At 44.4% G+C, this 19,993-nt stretch overlaps 2 protein-coding genes across 2 annotated transcripts in view; one reads left to right on the forward strand and one right to left on the reverse strand.

The window, feature by feature from the left end:
- Window positions 1-4: 4 nt before the first annotated feature.
- Window positions 5-2,134, reverse strand: fkbp14 (FKBP prolyl isomerase 14). Its single transcript, XM_079444405.1, has 4 exons — window positions 1,685-2,134; window positions 1,134-1,285; window positions 863-990; window positions 5-611 (listed from the first exon to the last, which is right to left on the reverse strand). Exons 1-4 carry the CDS (start codon window positions 1,879-1,881, stop codon window positions 453-455), a joined length of 636 nt encoding a protein of 211 aa, XP_079300531.1. The 5' UTR covers window positions 1,882-2,134; the 3' UTR covers window positions 5-452.
- An 801-nt stretch (window positions 2,135-2,935) lies between these two features.
- The window catches only part of plekha8 (pleckstrin homology domain containing, family A (phosphoinositide binding specific) member 8), a 29,807-nt gene continuing 12,749 nt past the window's right edge, over window positions 2,936-19,993 (forward strand). The window contains exons 1-3 of the mRNA XM_079444406.1: window positions 2,936-3,098; window positions 3,480-3,596; window positions 4,395-4,550. Of these exons, the coding sequence (XP_079300532.1) occupies window positions 3,059-3,098; window positions 3,480-3,596; window positions 4,395-4,550 (313 nt within the window). The 5' untranslated portion in view covers window positions 2,936-3,058. The remainder of the gene's footprint in view (window positions 3,099-3,479; window positions 3,597-4,394; window positions 4,551-19,993) is intronic.

Consider the following 19,993-nt stretch of genomic DNA (forward strand, 5'->3'; position numbering starts at 1 on the left):
GTGATGAGCAGCACAGAACTGATATACTTTATTCACATGTAAATACTATAGGCTACGCCTGACAAACTGACCTAAACATGTTCTAAATATTGTAAATGTTATTGCAAAAGTCATCTGAAAAAATGACACACACGTACTATAAAAATCAGAAATATTCAATGTTTCTGCCAACAGGCACTTTGGGGGACAAAAATTATCTTTGAGCAGAATTTAACACTTTGCAATTGAAGAAGACAAGTCTTCAAATACTATTAAAGCTCAATCATACCACCACCTAAGTGTAGTTAAAAAACCTAAAAATAAATAAATTACAGACATGATCTAGAAAACCTGTTTAGAACTACTGAAACATGACATGAAATGATACCGACAAGCTGTAAATCTCAAAGAGAAAAACACTGGAATCTCTATGAAGGTAAACATTGATGCTGTTATGCAGGAGTGTGAAGTATTTATAGTTCATCATGTTCGTAGGTGAACTCCCGAGCTGATATAAATCCATCGTTATCTTCATCTTCTTTTTGGAAGATGTCCTCAACCATCACTTCATGATGGGTGTCATTGGGAGCATATCCATGCCTTTCAAACTCTTTACGCAGGTATTCTTTGACCTGAAAAAGAAAAGTGTTTAGAGTAACACAAATAACTCCACAAAAAGTTCTTTATTAAAATAATATTTAGACAGAAAAAAAGGTTATTTTAAGAACTATTCCATGAAAGGTTCTTTGGGGAACCTAAAATGGTTATTGCTACAAAAACCCCTTTTGGAACCTTTATTTTTAAGAGCGTATCATAAATCTCATGCTTGACGGACAGCTGCTTTCTGACACACAGTTGTAAACAAGCAACTGTTTCAACAAACCTCTGCTTTGGAAAGTTTCCAGTCATCATTGAGGTCCATTTCCTGAAAGGACTCATGTGATCTAGGCCCATTTCGGATCTCGATAATCTCAATGTCAAAGATCAGAGTGCTCTCCGGAGGGATTTTACCTGCGAACAGAGCATAGCCGTTATCAATATAGCTAATTAGAGTTATAATTCCTAAAGGAGTATTTTAGACTTAATGCAATTCAATAGCAGAAGGTGGAGAACACCAGAGTTCCTCAAAAGTGTTATGTATCTTGCTAACACACCTTTGCCCTCTTTGCCATATGCAAGAGCTGGAGGGACGGTCAGTTTTCTCTTCTCCCCTGCACACATGCCTTGAAGACCCTTGTCCCAACCTTTGATCACCTCACGGATCCCCAATGTGAACCAAACAGGGTTTTTGTCTCCATGATGGTGGCTGCCAATTATAAGACATATGTATTAGTATTAAAGGCTATAGACATGCACACTCTGTTGGAAAACCAGGCTTGAGTTGATAGCTGTGTTATGGAACAGGTGGTTTCTATCTGGTCTATTCGCTGGTCCAAACTAAACCATCTTGGGTCAGCAACAGCTGGTTTTTGGATCAAGGTAGCTGACCAGCTAATGATCAATCTGGACAAGACAGAAAGCAGCTACAGTACAATGTTGCAAAACATAACTGTTTAAGCTTCAAAAATGTGTATTCAGCAACAATAAACACATTCTGACAGTTAACCAATGCATTCTCGTTGCAAAAGGGCAGGGTTGGGTTAATAAAGCCTGTTCTTGCAGTGTGTAGCCTATTTGCAGTGTATGAACATGCATTAGATGTCACCTGGAATGAAACATTGTGCCATTAGTCTCCAGAAAGCCTTCGTAGTGAACCAGAAGAATATCTCCGTATTTGGATTTACGATGACAAAGGAAAGGTTTGTATAGAACTTCTATTTTCACCTCTGGTTCCGGAAGTTTTGCTCCATGCACGTAAAAGAATAATGCAGAAAAAATGCATGTCCACAATTCTGTAATCATCTTAATATAAAGAACAGTTTAACAATCTCTAATAATTCTTTCGGTGTTTGATGTCGGTTGTGTTTCTCTTATTTTCTGGCTGTCGGGCACTTCTGAAGAACTTGGCACCTCAGTCAATGTTTCATGCACAACAAATTTCTGATAAAACTTCCCAAACTACAAGCTGTACTGCCGCGACTACGTGGCAAGCGAAATTTCTACAGGGGTCTTTCCCAAACCAGGAATGTCCGATCCGTGAACGAGTCATTCTTTTGAGTCGACTCTTTTCAATGAATCGGTTGAAAATGTTCACAAACTTGAAAAAACGAGCGGTTCAATAGTAAAGAGCAGAAATGTTACAAATTGAACGTATTTGACATGTTTATGACTGATTGCATGAAATATTGAAATACATGAATGAAAGATCATGATTTTTACTATATTTCTGAAAATACAATTTACATTTTGTTTTTTGAGCTTAATTATGACTTCAACAAGTTGGGAAATATAACAATTGCTTTATACAGCTTTATTTAAAAAAAATAATAATTAAAAAAATAAACGTTATGAACGACAGAAATGTTACCAATTAATGTACTTGACATGTTTATGACTGTATTACATATTAAAATACATTAAACGTATTTTTTTTAATAAGGTAAGAGATAATGAATTTTGTTTATAAAAATACAAATTATTTATTTAGGTTCAAAATTACACTTTTCAAATTCAAAAAGACTCGCTATGTTCTTTTGACGGGAACTGTTCGAAAGAACCGACTCTCAGCTCACACGATTCCCAGTTTAAACGTTGCCACCCTAAAATACAGCACTGAATTATTATTGGTCAGCTTTTTTTGAGGACACGCCTTAGCGACCAATATCTAATTTTCATTGGACATTACACACATAGTCTCAGCACAACCACGCCCATCTACTCACACCGTATCCAATGAGAGGTTCGCTAAACGAAAATCCCACAGACGTCACGTACGTGGGCGTATCCTTCTATGATCACATGGACTGGTATTCTCGAAGCTCTTACGCCAGTCGTTTGCGTAATCTCAATTCCCAGCAGTCACTTTGCGTCTTTTGTATGTAGTTGTCGTAGTTAAGAATAATCTCGAGTTTCTCAAAGAGGATGTGTTGGGCTCAGGCTTGCCACGACTAAGTAATGAATTGTCAAGAGAAGGTCTATCATGGAGGGAGTTCTCTATAAATGGACCAACTATATTAGCGGTATGTATACATCGATAGTTAAAAGTTATGTTACGTAAATCAGGGAAGTCTGTAAAGCAGTTAGCCTGTTTGCTAGCTCAAGTAACGTTAACGTTAGTGTATAAATGAAGTTAAGCCATCAACCTCTTTAGCTCTTTGTGTCGATATTGTTTTCCATTTCATCTCCCAAAAGCATTTTCAGAAAAGTTTGTTTTGGTTTTAAGATTATGTGTGATTGTGTTTTATTCACCTCTAACTATGACCAGTTAAAAGCCTCCACTTGACTGGAAAAACAAGTCAAACCGTGTTATGTTCATGGATCTCAAACGGCATCAAATACATTGTTATATGTGTCAGTTACAGTGAAACATCTCATAATTGCTTTGTTGTTTCCCTTAAAAGGTTGGCAGCCTCGTTGGTTTGTTCTTGAGGGAGGCACTCTTTCCTACTATGACTCTCAAGAAGATGCATGGAAAGGATGCAAGGGCAGCATCAAAATATCTGTGTGTGAAATACAGGGTAAGTTTATGCATAACCTGAGCAGGAAACCTAATAACCATTACATCACTATTCTTTTTATGCTTCATGATATCATAACACATGCTTGCGCAGGTGGGTGTTTCTTCATCTCTGGGAACTTTTATGTCCTGGGGGCTGATTTTCATTAGAACTAACGTTCAGCTGTTTTTGTTGAATGAAGTTTGCAGTAAAGCTGTCTTGGGGACTTTTTTGTTGTTGTTGTGTTATGCCTTCAGAACTTTTTTTTGCTACTTTTCGAAAGTCTCATTTTATTCTTGTCAAGACTATTAATCTTAATTATAAAAATTCATCATGAAAGTATGAATCATTGCATGTTTGTTACTGTAAACACAACCTTTTTACAAAATGTATTGTTTGAAAATGAATTATAATTTTCGCCACTACAACAACAATGTTCTCCCTAACAGATTTTGAGACTATATTTAGGATCCATAAAATGCTAGATATGGAGTAACCCTTTATGAAAACAAAAGGACAAGCAATTTATTTGAAAAATAAAAAATGTACATTTCCACTGCCATCATTTCCACATACAATCCTATTAAACATAATGCTGCGTTTGAGATGTGGTGAAAATGACACTGTGATTGGAATACTTAATAAAATGAGGAAAAGGAGCAGAATTGTGTGTTCACTGTTGAACACAGCAATAGACTAGTAAAAAAAAAACAAGTGAGAGTATGAAGAGACTTTTAGGGTCAAAGTACTGTATTGCAACTATAGTGTCAGATCTCATGCTTTGCTTATACATCTGCTTTGTCCCTCTCTCTATTGTAGTTCACCCATCAGATTTCACAAGGGTTGATCTGATCATTCCAGGAGAACAATACTTTTATCTCAGGGCAATTAATGCAGCAGAGAGGCAGAAATGGCTTGTAGCGTTGGGGACTGCAAAAGCCTGCCTCACAGACAACCGAACCAAGAGAGAGAAGGGTGAGTGTTGTATTTCTGCCGTAATAGACCAGATATTCTATGTAGATCATCAGGCTTGTGTTAATATGACAGTGAAATATGATAATGTAATATACACTACCGTTTAGGCTGATATTTTGTGGTCAGTACTAATGTTTTTGAAAGTATGTTTTGGTCACAAAGGCTGCATTTATTTAATCAAAAATACAGTAAAAACTAGAAATCTGAATTTTCAGCAACCATTACTTCAGTCTTCAATGTCACATGATATGCTATTTTAGTGCTCAAGAAACATTTCATATTATTCTCAGTGTTAAAATGGTTGAACATTTTTTTGTTGAATAGAAAGTTCAAAAGAACAACATTTAATTGAAATAAAAATCTTTTGTAACAATGAAAATGTCTTTTTTTTGTCAATTTTGATACATTTATTGCATCCTAACTGAATAAAAGTATTAATTTGCTGAATTTAATTTTAAAAAGTATAACTGACCCCAAACTATATAAAAAAAATATATATATATATGTGTGACCACCCTGTTGCGTAGAGTTTGTGTCATAAACATATTAAATTATTTGTATGTATTTATGTATGTCTGTTTCTGTTTACATGTGTATATAAGTTTCATTTAAATGACTTTAATGTGTTATAATGAGTTTGCACTGGACAGTCCAGCTGCATTTTCCGAATTCCTGGTGGCAGTTGAGCGAGAGTAGAGTTACTGTGACAACTGCAGCGCATCCTCAGACAACAAAAGAGGACCGCTTGGGCAACCACTTCACTGTCAAGAGAGTACTACAAATTTTGGAGGCACCGCTGGGATGTTTATTGGGTGGTTCATCTTCTTGGTCAGCAGAGCCCCACCCTGTAACATTCATACTTATCTACAAGCAGCAGTGTGAAGCAGCTGCAAAATTGATTGAGCTGTGTATACGCCTGAGGTACAGTGACTACTAGAGGCAGCAAAGTCAAGTCAGTGAGGTAAACGTCCACTTTCATCATACTGTCAGCCACTGCAGGTAAAGATGGATATACTTCAGAGCCTTCACGAAGAAATAGGTGAACGAATATGTGCACTAACACGAGGAAAGCTCATAGAACTCTGCCAATTCTTAAAAATCTCTGCCGAGGACATTGAAAACACAAATCGCCTGTCTTTAGTAAACCTCCTCAGTAATCATCTCTTAAGGAAAGAATTAGAAGAGCTGGGGGATGGAGGCATGGCCGAGCTTCTCAGCATCAATGAGAAATTAAGTGATTTGATGATGACTGATATAAATGGAACTGAGCAGAGGAGTTAAAATGAGTTAAAATTGCCTGAAAGAGGAGAAAGTGTAGCTCAAAGACAATTGAGACAACATGGCAATGCATCTGAATCATTGCCTGCCATGCACATAAGTCCTGCTGTGTCACAGAGTGTGACAAGAAGACAGATAACAACTGAAAATGCACGTGGTGATTCAGGGACAAATCACACCAGCAATGTAACACAAAGACTTAAAAATTTCAGGCCTCATCGGTGAGCCAGGTCAGAAGGACAGATTGTCATTTTCAAGTCTTGCACGTCAAATAGAAAGTGGGTTAAATAAAGGCTATCTTGAGCAAGATATTATTGATTCAGTCATTCGAGCGATCACACCTGGACTTCAGTTGCGTAGTTATCTTGAAGGCAAAGCAGACCTCACGCTTCCAACATTAAGAAAAATTCTCCGCTCTCACTATCAAGAGAAAAATGCAACAGAACTATACAAACAGCTCACTGCAGAGGCCCAGCGGGCTAAACGCCACAAAGCTTTCTCATTTGTGCTCTTGATCTGAGACAGAAAATTCTGTTCGCTTCACAAGAAGATGAGTCTGGCTTAAAATATAACCCGGCTTTAGTTCAAAACATGTTCCTCCATACCATGTTGACTGGCTTACAGAATGACCGTATTCAAAGTGACCTCCAGCCATTTCTGTCTGACCCCACAATTTCAGATGAAGTGTTGCTGGAGAAATTAAATGTTGCATGTTCCCATGAGACAGAAAGACAGAACAAACGGAAGTCCGAACGCAGTGTTACTGTGCATGTCACACAGTTAAATGAATCAAAACAGACACAAGTTGACCTGATGTCGCAACTGCAAAGCTTAAGCAGTGAGGGAATGCAAATTAAAGAAACAATCCAACAGCCCTCACCTGCTTCTCAGTGTTTTGCGGTCAGTAACAAGGCTCCAGTGATGATGACGACTCGTCAGACGCTACAAGATTTCTCACAAAGTTACCAGCCGGCAGTAGAGTGGAATAAAGAGCTGCCAAACCAAACATGGGGAATAAGTCACCCAACGAATGAACAACATCAGTATCCACTGCAGTTTCGCAACAACAGTATATGACATCACAGCCTCACAGTCTGCAACCATGTTCAATGCCATTACAGCAGCCCCTGCAACATCCAACGTCAACACAGTATGCAACGCAGCCATCAAGTTCCCTGTCGATACTACACTCGTACTGCGTCGCTAGACGCTATGGGGAAAAACTCCTTTTTCTCCGAGGACTGAAGACTTTTTCAATCACGCAGTGTGACTGCACGACCATTGGTTCGCGCAGTAATAAAAAACGAACCAATGGCTCGTCAGGTACTGCACGAGCCTATGGCGGCAAAGCCCGCCAGAGCCCGCCAGAAGGGGCGGGGTCATCTGGCTATATAAGCGGGCGCTTCGCCATAGGAAAACAGATCAATTCTCCTTCAGCGACGACCTCTTCGCTGATCCAGGACTCCAGACGCTCGCCGTTGACACGCATCGCTGCGGATTGGAAGGCTGCCTTTTTTCCCCGCTCCCCGCTGATCCAGCCCGCTTTGCCGAGCCGCTTCAGCGATCAGAGCGGACGTCAGCTCGTCCCCTGCTGCCATCCGGCGAGCCTTCAAGAAGAGCAAATTTCTTCTAAAAGAGCAAGCGGCGTTGTTGCAAATGCCGCGCCGTCAGTGCGTCTCGTGCAAGCTTTCGCTGCACGATGCCGACGGCCACTCAGAGTGTGTTTCCTGCTTGGGTAAATCCCACGCAGAAGCCGCTCTGAGCGAGATGGAATGTTCATACTGCATGAACATGAGTCTCGTGACTCTGCGCGCTCGGATCGCTTTCTTTTCAGAGAGCGACTCCGCCCCTCGCGCTCTCCCGTTTTCTTCCTCCCAGGGACCTGGTGGGAAAAAACGGCGGGGTAAAGGGCTTAAGCGCTCAGCGGCGAGCGAGCTCACGCCGGCTCAGACCCCGCGTGCCTCGCCCCCGCTATGCAGAGTGGATTCTCCCGTCCTCTTTGAGCACGCGGATCAACGTCCCTCGGTTGGCGCGAGTGACGTGATCTCGTTCGGTGCTTTTGAGGAGGAGCTATTAGATGACAGCATGTCTCTAATAGCGTCAGACGCAGAGGATATCTCGGGCTCTACCATTGACCCCGCCCCCTCCTCGTCTGCCGAGCCCAGCGAAGCAAAGCAAGGGATGGATGCCGAGCTCTTCCGCATCATCTCTAAGGCCGTTGATGAGCTGGGTTTGGAGTGGTCTACGCCGGAGGAGCCCACTCGTAGTCGTCTGGACGAATGGTTCCTGCCGGGGCGCCGCACGGCCCCTCGTCAGCGAACTTCTCCGTTTTTTCCGGAGGTCCATGACGAACTCACGAAGTCGTGGCGTTCTCCGTATTCGGCCCGACTCCGCTCTAACTCTTCTTCTGCTCTCTCCTCAGTGGATGGCGCCGAAGAGAAGGGCTACGAGAGGTTGCCCCCTCTTGACGAAACTGTGGCTGCGCACCTTTGCCCGCCCTCCGCCATCGGATGGAAAGCAAAGGCTGCTCATCCCTCCAAGCCGTGCAGGACGACTTCCGCCCTCGCTGGACGAGCATACTCCTCCGCCGGGCAGGCCGCCTCAGCGCTTCACTCCATGGCTGTGCTCCAGGTGTTTCAAGCCAAACTCCTCCGATCCATGGACGAGTTCGGGCCTGATCCCGCAGTTTTTAAAGAACTGCGCAGTGCCACCGACCTGGCTTTAAGAGCTACAAAGGCTACAGCACAGTCCATTGGGAGGTCAATGGCCAACTTAGTGGTGTTGGAACGCCACTTATGGCTAAACCTCACGGAGATTAAGGAGGCTGACAAGGTCCCCTTCCTCGACGCACCGGTCTCCCCTGCTGGGCTCTTTGGACCTGCCGTCGAGGGCTTTGCAGAGCGATTCACCACGGCTCAGAAGTCGTCCCAGGCTATGCGACACTTCCTGCCTAAACGGTCCAGCTCTGCAACGGCCACCAGTCGCCCCAAGCCTGCTCCAGCGCAACAGCCAGCTAAACCTGCGCCGTCGCCCGCTCAGCCTACAAAGAAGCCTGAGCCTCGGCAGCACTCCCGCTCGGCCAAACGCTACCCCTATCCAAAGCGTCAAGGACCCCGGCCCAGGCTGACCCTGGACCCTGCGCCTCCGGCGTCGTCCTGATCTGATAGGAAGAAAGAGGAAGGGTCAATGTCCCGCAGACGCTGGACCAACCCCAAAACGCCCTCTGTTATGCCTTCAAGCACCCCGTTCAGTTCTGGGTGCCAAGGCAAACCGGTTTGTTTCAAATCCTGTTGTGAATCACAGGCCCTTTCCAGAAGTGCCTTCACATACAGCCGCTGTTATAGCGAGAAAAATAAAAAACAAACATTTTCAAAAAGAGAGCAAATTTCCTCTTCCAAATACCAGGTGCGTCGGGTTCCCGCAAGGCGACTCACCACCCGAGCTAATCCAACCCCTTTCCACACGGGCCAAGGCCTGGCGGGCCATCCCCGGAGTGTCACAGTGGGTTCTGGGGATTATAGAAAGAGGTTATACACTTCAATTCGCTCGAAGACCCCCGCGGTACAGCGGCAGGGTCCCCACCTTAGTGCGAAGCAGCAACGCTCACGTTCTGCGAGCCGAGGTGCAGAAAATGCTGGCAAAAGGAGCTATAGAAATAGTTCCCCCAGCTCAGAGCGAGTCAGGCTTCTACAGCCGTTATTTCCTCGTCCCCAAGAAGGATGGCGGCCTCCGGCCCATCCTCGATCTCAGACGTCTGAACCGCGCCCTCATGAGACGGCCATTCAGAATGACTACAGTGAAGCAGATCCTCTCGCAAATTCGCCCAGAGGACTGGTTCTTTTCGCTGGATCTGAAAGACGCTTATTTTCACATCCAGATAGCCCCCCATCACAGACGATTCTTGAGATTCGCCTTCGAGGGTGTGGCTTATCAATACACGGTCCTGCCCTTCGGGCTGGCTCTAGCTCCCCGCACTTTTACGAAGTGCATAGACACGGCTCTCTCCCCTCTGAGACAGATGGGAATCCGTGTCCTGAATTACCTCGACGACTGGCTCATTCTGGCACAGTCAGAGGCAGAGCTGGTAGCACACAGGTCCCTCCTCCTCGGGCACTTGGAGAACTTGGGACTCAGGATCAATTTAGCCAAGAGCTCCCTGTCCCCCAGCCAACGAACATCGTTCCTGGGGACAGTTTTCGACTCCGCCTGCATGACGGCGAAAGTTGCGCCAGATCGCGTTCTGGCCATACGGCAGCTCGCGGCTTCCTTCAAGATTGGAGCCTCCTACCCACTCAAATCGTTTCAAAGAATGCTGGGCCTCATGGCCTCCGCATCGCCAGTTCTTCGGTTGGGCCTTCTCAAAATGAGACCCCTTCAGTACTGGCTGAAACCTCTAATTCCGCCTCATGCGTGGCGTCATGGACGCATTCGTGTCAGGGTGAACCGGGCCTGCGTGTCAGCCCTGGTCCCCTGGAGGAACCTACAATGGTTCGAACAAGGCGTGACAATGGGTTTGGTTTACAGAAGGAAGGTTGTTACAACAGATGCTTCCAACACAGGTTGGGGAGCTCTGTGCAACGGCAAGCCGACCTTCGGCTCCTGGACGAACGCAGAAGGACAAATGCACATCAACTGCCTCGAAATGGAAGCAGTATGTCGAGCTCTTCAGTTCTTCCTGCCAGTCCTGAAGGGTCACCACGTGCTAGTCCGCTCGGACAGCATGACGGTGGTGTCGTACATAAATCGCCAGGGTGGGCTCACCTCGAAACGCCTTTTCGAGATGGCAGAGCGCCTCTTACTATGGGCTCATCTCAACCTGCGTTCACTGAGAGCAGCTCATGTGCCCGGCATTTTGAACCAAGGAGCAGACATGCTCTCTCGGAACAATGTCCCCTCAGAAGAGTGGATGCTCCACCCACAGACGGTTCAAGAAATCTGGCGAATCTTTGGCAGGGCAAAGGTCGACCTCTTCGCCTCCAAAGACAACTCTCACTGCCAGATTTACTTTTCGAAGAGCAAGGACGCGTTGGCCCACGAATGGCCCAACCTCCTTCTTTACGCTTTTCCCCCGATCGCTCTGATTCCTCAGGTAATCAGGCGGATCAGGGAGTGCAAGCACAAAGTGCTTCTAGTGGCCCCACTCTGGAAGAACCAGCTTTGGATCCCGGAGTTATCGCAGCTGCTAATAGCAGCGCCGTGGCCTATTCCCCTGAGGCGAGACCTCCTCTCCCAGGCGAACAGAACGATCTGGCACCCCCAGCCCAAGCTGTGGGACCTGCATCTATGGGCACTCGATGGGACTCAGTAGATCTCCCCGAGAATGTCCTGAACACCATTGAACAGGCTAGAGCCCCGTCCACGAGACGCCTCTACGCCTCTAAATGGTCGGTTTTCTCCGCCTGGTGTCAAGCCCGCGGTAAAGACCCGACAACATGTGACATATCAGTGATATTGTCATATCTACAGGAGCTGCTGGATAAGGGCCGCGCCCCTTCCACGCTCAAAGTCTACGTGGCAGCTATAGCAGCCTCTCACGCTCCTATAGCCGGACAGTCGGTGGGCCGGAACAACCTGGTTGTCCGTTTTCTGAAGGGATCTCGGAGGCTCAATCCGCCCCGACCCCTCACAGTCCCTGCATGGGACCTGCCCACGGTCCTGAGAGCCCTTAAAGGCCCTCCTTTTGAGCCACTACAAGCTGCAAGCTTAAAAACACTGTCGCTCAAAACTGCTCTGCTACTAGCGCTAGCATCGGTAAAGCGAGTAGGTGACTTGCAGGCTCTCTCTGTAAACCCTGCCTGTCTTGAGTTTGGGCCTAACGACTCTAAGGTCGTCCTAAAACCAAAACACGGCTATGTTCCTAAGGCGCTCTACACTCCGTTTAGAGCCCAGGTTATTACGCTCTCTGCGCTCCCCTCTTCTGAGGAGGACCAAGAGCTCAGCCTTCTCTGCCCAGTCAGGGCATTGAGAATGTACATCGAGCGTTCCACGCCATTTAGGCAGACGGAACAACTCTTTGTCTGCTTTGGCGGCCGCACCAAGGGGTCTCCGGTCACAAAGCACAGAATATCTCGATGGTTAGTTGACGCTATCGCACTAGCATACTCCTCCCTGGGCCTCCAGAGCCCCATTGGAGTGAGAGCTCATTCCACAAGAGGCGTGGCCTCTTCTTGGGCGTGGTCTAGTGGTGTGTCTATGGCAGACATTTGTGCGGCGGCCGGCTGGGCCTCGCCGTCCACATTTGCCAGGTTCTATAGCTTGGATGTCCCGGCCTTACAGGCTAGGGTTCTCTCTGCTTAGATGGCACACACCTGTCTTAAAGCGGTCCCCTCAGGCATTGCCTGATTCTCCAAGAACGCTCTTGGCCCCATTCCTGGTGCTGAGGCTGTACTTATGACCGTTGAAACGATTTCTAGGCTGGACTGACCTCTGAAGAGTTCGATCCTCATGCCTCCTGCAGGATGCTTCCTGCTCATAATTGGTCCCTCTGAGCCTTACTGCTCAAAGACCAGTTTTAAGGTTGTCGTTTCTCTTCATGGCATGGCGGGATTGTATTTGTTCCCCATAGCGTCTAGCGACGCAGTACGAGTGTAGTATCGACAGGGAACGTACTCGGTTACTAACGTAACCTCGGTTCCCTTAGATACCTTCTGGCGGGCTCTGGCGGGCTTTGCCGCCATAGGCTCGTGCAGTACCTGACGAGCCATTGGTTCGTTTTTTATTACTGCGCGAACCAATGGTCGTGCAGTCACACTGCGTGATTGAAAAAGTCTTCAGTCCTCGGAGAAAAAGGAGTTTTCTAGCGACGCAGTACTCGTTCCCGTATCTAAGGGAACCGAGGTTACGTTAGTAACCGAGTACGATATGCTGCCCCCCCACAGCCTCGCCCACCAAAGTTTAATACAGCACCCCGACATTATACAGCAACATCACCACTACCACAGTACCACGTCCCTCTAGGACAAGACAGTGTTTTTCCTGCCAGAAAAGGGGACCAGAGGAACTATGCACCCATTGTTATTGTTGTGGTAGCAGTGAACAATTTTCAGCAGGCTGCAGAACCAGAGGTGCAAGATTTCAAAGTAGAATGCCTTTAAACGGAAATGGGTTGCCTCCACGGGACAGGGAGTGACCCGAACTGCAAGAATGTCCCACCAACGTTCAAAGCGGTACTGTGAAAATGTAGATGTAGAACAGTTTGAGTTGTCTCCACTTGATCGCATTTTAACTGCTTCATGTCAAATTAACAAATACTCACCTGTCACTTCTCTCATCAGCAAACAATGTTTGGTAACCTGCTATTTACAAGGACACAAAACTGAGGCGTTATGGGACACAGGCTCTCAAGTATGTATTGTAGATGAACAATGGAGAAACGAGTACATACCTGAAGTGAAATTGAAGGATATTTCTGAGGCAACAGAAGCTCCAGATGGCCTGCAGCTAATGGGAGCAGTATGCCTTATGTTGGATGGGTAGAGATAACTTTCAAATTGGCTTCCCCTGTTGATAGTGTAAAAGAGTTAGTCATTCCTGTCTTCATCTTTAAAAGATCAAAGGTTATCCAAACCAATAATCTGCTACAATGTGATTGAACAAGTGATGAGACGGAGTGAAGCAAGTGAAGATAATGAAGTGAGTAAAAGACATTTGCACAAGATTGTCAAGTATGCCTTCCCTGGCATGAAGAAAAATAAAATACAGACCTTCATTAATCTTATGACTACTGAGAATCCAGGTGAATATTTGGTGAAAACAATGAAAGACCCTGTGAACATACCAAAACGTACTATTATGCAGATACAGTGTCAAGTTAAAATGCCATATATTAAGCAAGACACTGTTTTGTTGTTTGAACCACATGTAAATTCACAGTGTACGGATGGTCTAGAACCTCTGGAAACCCTAGTAACTCTTCAAAAAGGAAGTCGTCCAGTGGTCAAGATCAGCATACAGAACATTACGGACCATGATATCAGGCTTGCAGGGAAAACCGAGCTTGGGACAATGCAATCAATAAAATCTGTACTACCAACTGCAGTATCACATTGTGCAACAACAGCCATGATCAGTGGGGTTCAAAAACTACCATTGCTAATGAAAGTAACAGTGAAGAATTGTGGGACCCACCTGCTGATGTAAGGCACTTACCTCTGCACCAGCAAAATAAAGTAAAACCGCTACTACGAGAAGAGTGCCATTCATTTTCAAGGTCAGATGACGATATTGGGTGCATCAAAGATCTTCAGCTAAGTATCTCTCTGACTGACGATACGCCTGTTGTCCGCATGTACACTTCAGTCCCCAAGCCACTTTATCAAGAAATGAAGGACTACCTGCATGACTTAATTGCCCAAGGCTGGATAGAGAAAACCTATTCTCCCTATTCTTCACCAACCGTATGTGTTCGTAAGAAAGATGGCAGCCTTAGGTTGTGCATTGACTACAGAGATCGCAAAAGGAAGACACTACCTGATCGCCAGCCTACCCCGAGAGTACAAGACATTCTAGACAGTTTAGGAGGTAATGCCTGGTTTTCTGTATTAGATCAGAGCAAAGCTTACCATCAAGGTTTTATGTCTCCAGAGACCATTGACAGCATACAGTACACCATGGGGCTTATATGAGTGGGTTCGTATTCCCTTTGGCCTCATGAATGCACCTGCAGCATTTCATGGAAGAGTGCTTAGAAGGACTTAGAGATTAAATTTAGGTGCTCTACTTGGATGACATCCTGGTTTTCAGCAAGACATTTTATGGACATCTTGAAGCGATGAGAAAAGTGTTGCAACGTTTACAAGCTCATGGAGTAAAGCTGAAACCACGAAAGTGTGATATGTTTAAGAATGAGGTTCGCTACTTAGGCCAAATTGTTTCCACAGAAGGCAGTAGAATGGACCCTGCAGAAGGCAGTAGAATGGACCCTTCTTAAAGAGAAAAGACCAAACACTGTGGGAGAGCTATGGAATATTTTAGGTCTACTGAGTTACTATCGCCAGTACATCAAAGACTTTTCACAAATTGCTAAACCCCTTTACGACCTTCTGAAGAGCAACGAGAAAAATGAGAGCACAAAGAAAAGAAACTGCAGAGTAGTAACCAACAGTTACAGTCACGTGGTACCATCCAGTAAGCTGATTTAATGGACAGAGTACCATCAATAAACATTGTCAAAGCTGATTGATTGTCTCGTTCAACCTCCAATATTGGGATTTCCAGACTTTTAAAAGCATTCGTACTTCACACAGATGCATCCAACCAAGGTCTAGGTGTGGTCTTGTATCAGAACCAGAACGGAAGGCTAAGAGTGATAGCCTATGGTTCAAGAACATTGACCAATGCAGAGAGAAACTACCACCTGCACAGTGGAAAGCTGGAGATTCTAGCCCTCAAATGGGCTATAACAGAAAAGGTTCGAGACTACCTATATTATGCACCTACCTTCACCGTGTACAGTGATAACAATCCCCTTACTTATGTGTTGTCCTCTGCAAAGTTAAATGCCACTGGATGCAGATGGGTTGCTGAACTTGGAGACTTCCATTTCACCATTTGCTATCGCCCAGGTAAAGAGAATGTGGATGCTGATTCACTATCCAGAATGCCAGTTGATATAGAAACAGCAATGAGAGAATTTACAGAGGAGCTTTCATCAGAATTTGTGGGAGCCACAATACAAGCTGTGGAGGTTCAGCATGACCCAGATCCACCCCTTACGTTAGTCTGTCAGTGTGCGCCAGCATGCATGGAGATTGGTGATGAACCCTACAAATCATTATCATTAAAGAGGAGATCCAGCAAGCACAGAGATGACACGAATGTCAAATAAGTCAGACTACTTACAGTCGGAAAGTAGACCTTCTTCAAAGCAGTGGCAGTCAGCCAATCCTACAGTTAGAAGTTTTATACGTGAGTGGGACAAGATGGTGTTGGATGAGTACGGCATACTGCACCGCAAAACATCACAATGAATGCAGCTGGTGTTGCCTGCCCAGTTTAAGGGTATTGTCATGAGGGAACTGCATGAAGAGATGGGTCACCAAGGCCTTGATTGCATAACCAGCCTCATCAGAGATCGCTTTTTCTGGCCCTGCATGAAAAAGGATATCGGAACACTATGTGCTGAGAACCTGTTCATGCATAAAGCAGAAAAAAACATGCAGAGAGATTCGGGCACCCCTCAAGAGCATCAAGACGACACATCCATTTGAGTTGGTATCCATTGACTTCCTTCACTTAGACAAGTGCAAGGGGGGTTACGAGTATATCCTGGTGATCATCGACCATTTCACTCGATTCGTGCAAGCATATGCTACAACTTTGAAATCTGGAAAAACTGTAGCAGATCGTTTGTTCAATGATTTTGCCCTAAGGTTTGGGTTCCCCTCGCGAATTCACCATGACCAAGGCAGGGAATTCGAAAATCAACTCTTCGATCAGCTCCAAAAATACAGGGACATCACTGCCTCTAGAACGACCCCATACCACCCACAAGGAAATGGACAAGTAGAAAGATTCAGTCGGACCATTCTGCAGATGCTCAAAACTCTCACAGAAAAACAGAAATTGAATTGGAAAGAGGAACTGAATAAGCTAGTGTTTGCCTACAATTGTACTAAAAGCGAAGTGCCTGAATTTTCACCTTTCTACCTCATGTTCGGTCGTTCTCCAAGGCTTCCAGTTGATGCATTGTTTGGCCTCAATCCAGATAAAGGTTTCGTCGACCACAGTGAATATGTGGAGAGGTGGACAAAGGGTATGCAAGAGGCTATTGAGATTGCCAGTGAGCATGCAAAGAAGTGTACTGAGAGAAACAAAAGAAGTTATGACCAAAACGTAAGATGTACTAGTTTATGTCCTGGCCGCAGAGTTCTGGTGAAAAATCTGGCTTAAAAAGGGGGTCCAGGAAAACATCAAAATTTCTGGGAGGATGAATTCCACATTGTCATTCGCCAGGCTGCTGAAGATACTCCAATATATGAAGTGAAACCAGAGCGGGGCAAAGGCAGATCAAGAGTGTTGCATCGTAATCATCTTCTCCCCTGTGATCACTTACCTCAGGTGATCAAAATGCCACACTGAAGCGAAAACACCAACAGAAAAGCACAGCTTTACCTGCTGAGAGAAGGAAGGAACATGAGCCAGAGAATGACAGTGAAAGTGATGGCGAGTATTATGTGTCGAGTAAAGTGATGACGAGTAAAAGTTGAACCCTACCAGTTCAGAACACAGCCGAATAGTCATAATCAGATGGAAAAGGAAACCACATCACACCTGTTACATACTAGTGAGAAATCATCAGCTCAGTCAGAACAAATGCATGAGTTGACAATGTGGCCACATCTAGCTGAACAGGAACAAGATGTAATAGAACATGTTGACTTACCTGCTGGAAAAGAACACTTACCTGCTGCAGAACGACACTTACCTGCTGAGGAACACTGCTTATCTGAACAACACTTACCTGCTGGAGAACACTGCTTACCCAAACAACACTTCCCTGTTGAAGAACGTTGATTACCTGATCAACATTTACCATAACATCACTTATCTGCACAGAGGAATCCTGCAGAGGAACCATCTAGAATCCGACGACCACCAAAGAGGTTCACATATGAAAATTTTGGAACTCCTACATGCTACAGCGTACAAAATGCAAGAAGTGACTTTAATCCACACCCCATACACACATGGACACCAAATATGAATTCTTGGGTACCAGTGCAGATTCATTATTCTGAGCCCTCACTGATCTATTATCCAGCAAATTAAAGAACCCCAATGAACTTTCACTTGACCAGGTCTCAGTTGGCACTGTGGAATTGTACTGACAAACTGCCATCATATTGACACTAACTGCCTAACTGATTGCACTTATCTGTTGCCAACAAAGGGACTGTGACACTCATAGATACATGAACTGTTGTTGGGCCGAAAAAAAGACTGTTTAAAGGCCTAGACAAATGAAATGAAATTAATGTTCTGAAACTTTCCTTGGAGAACCTCAGAGAAAGGCTTGAAGTATTTGTTGCACTTGAACTTGGCTGTTTCCTGTATGGAGTTGATTCTTAATGAACATTCCTTAGTGCCTTGATTCTGGGACTGTTGTTTGGGGCACTAGCTCATGAACTTGAATTCAGCAAAGCTGATAATCAGCTAACAAGGACTGCCTGTAAAACAGGAACATGATGAGTGATTATTGAATGTATGTACTGAATGTAAAAAAAAACAAAAAGAAAATTGAAAATAAGTATTGAAAAACGTGACCTGGTACCTTTACAAGTGTGAAGTGAAACGATATGGACTGGTTTAAGACTTTGAGTGTATTGATGTCGGGACGACATTTTATTTTGTTCAAAAAATTAAACTTGTATATTAGATTCATTCATTACACTCAGACTGATATATTTCAAATGTTTATTTCCTTTAATTTTGATGATTATAACTGACAACTAATGAAAGTCCCAAATTCAGTATCTCAGAAAATTAGAATATTGTGAAAATGTTCAATATTGAAGACACCTGGTGCCACACTCTAATCAGCTAATTAACCCAAAACACCTGCAAAAGCCTTTAAATGGTCTCTCAGTCTAGTTCTGTAGGCTACACAATCATGGGGAAGACTGCTGACTTGACAGTTGTCCAAAAGACAACCATTGACACCTTGCACAAGGACGGCAAGACATAAAAGGTCATTGCTAAAGAGGCTGGCTGTTCACAGAGCTCTGTGTCCAAGCACATTAATAGAGAGGCGAAGGGAAGGACAAGATGTGGTAGAAAAAAGTGTACAAGCAATAGGGATAACCGCACCCTGGAGAGGATTGTGAAACAAAACCCATTCAAATTTCATTTTCCAACAGGACTTAGCACCTGCACACACTGCCAAAGTTACCAGTACCTGGTTTAAGGACCATGGTATCCCTGTTCTTGATTGGCCAGCAAACTCGCCTGACCTTAACCCCATAGAAAACCTATGGGGTATTGTGAAGAGGAAGATGCAATAAGCCAGACCCAACAATTCAGAAGAGATGAAGGCCACTATCAGAGCAACATGGGCTCTCATAACACCTGAGCAGTGCCACAGACTGATCGACTCCATGCCACGCCGCATTGCTGCAGTAATCCAGGCCAAAGGAGCCCAAACTAAATATTGAGTGCTGTACATGCTCATACTTTTCAGTTGGCCAACATTTCTAAAAATATATTTTTTTGCATTGGTCTTAATTGATATTCTAATTTTCTGAGATACTGAATTTGGGACTTTCATTTGTTGTCAGTTATAATCATCAAAATTAAAGGAAATAAACATTTGAAATATATCAGTCTGTGTGTAATGAATGAATGTAATATACAAGTTTCACTTTTTGAATGGTATTACTGAAATAAATCAACTTTTTCATATATATATATACATACATACACACACATACATACATACATACATATATATATATATATATATATATATATATATATATATATACATACATACATACATACATACATACATACATATATTAGTGGCGGCTGCTGGTCTTTCAAAGAGGGGAAGCTCATTTTCGGCCTACATCATAAAAATAGTCCATTTATTTATACGTAAATTATTTTCAAGAAAATGCTCTGTGACACTGTCGTACCAACTAGGCGTCTTTTCCAGTGACTTGACCAGTGTCCTCTCAATGGCCAGCAGAGCTAGGCTGCTTAAACGGCCTTGGACCATTGTGTTACGGGTGTAGGACTTGAGCCGCTTTAAACAGGAGAAGCTCCTTTCTACACCTGCAGCTGTAGCTCCAATTGTTGCCACTAATGAGAACAGTTTGTAAAGCTGAGGCATTGCACTGTCCAACTCCATGTCTTTAACCCTGTGGGGTCTCAGGGTGTTTTGGGGGCCTGGAGAAGTTTTGACATGCCCTGACATTTGTGATTTTTTTCAGTTGCTTATAAATATATAAATGGCTAAAGTATAATAACACTGTAAAGAGCAAAAACAGGTCTACAATAATATGTTAGCAGCACTTATGTACTTGATTTTGTTTTTGAGAAAGCAACGTTTTGCTTTCTCACAGCTTACCACATCAAGTCTGTCCTCCCCCCCCCTCCCTGAACCCCTTCCAGTTTGCATATAGGTCCAACCGCTCGACCGATGATGCCATCGCCACTGCCCTCCA

The sequence above is a fragment of the Barbus barbus genome, assembly GCF_936440315.1.
Source record: "Barbus barbus genome assembly, chromosome: 21".
Classification (NCBI taxonomy): domain Eukaryota; kingdom Metazoa; phylum Chordata; class Actinopteri; order Cypriniformes; family Cyprinidae; genus Barbus; species Barbus barbus.

Bases quoted from the DNA above. Each gene is read 5' to 3' on its own strand.
- fkbp14 (XM_079444405.1), bottom strand. From the start codon at position 1,881: ATGATTACAGAATTGTGGACATGCATTTTTTCTGCATTATTCTTTTAC. The intron at 1,286-1,684 runs GTGACATCTAAT...TATAATTGGCAG, and splicing joins GGCACAATGTTTCATTCCAG to CCACCATCATGGAGACAAAA. The intron at 991-1,133 runs GTGTGTTAGCAA...CTCTGTTCGCAG, and splicing joins ATATGGCAAAGAGGGCAAAG to GTAAAATCCCTCCGGAGAGC.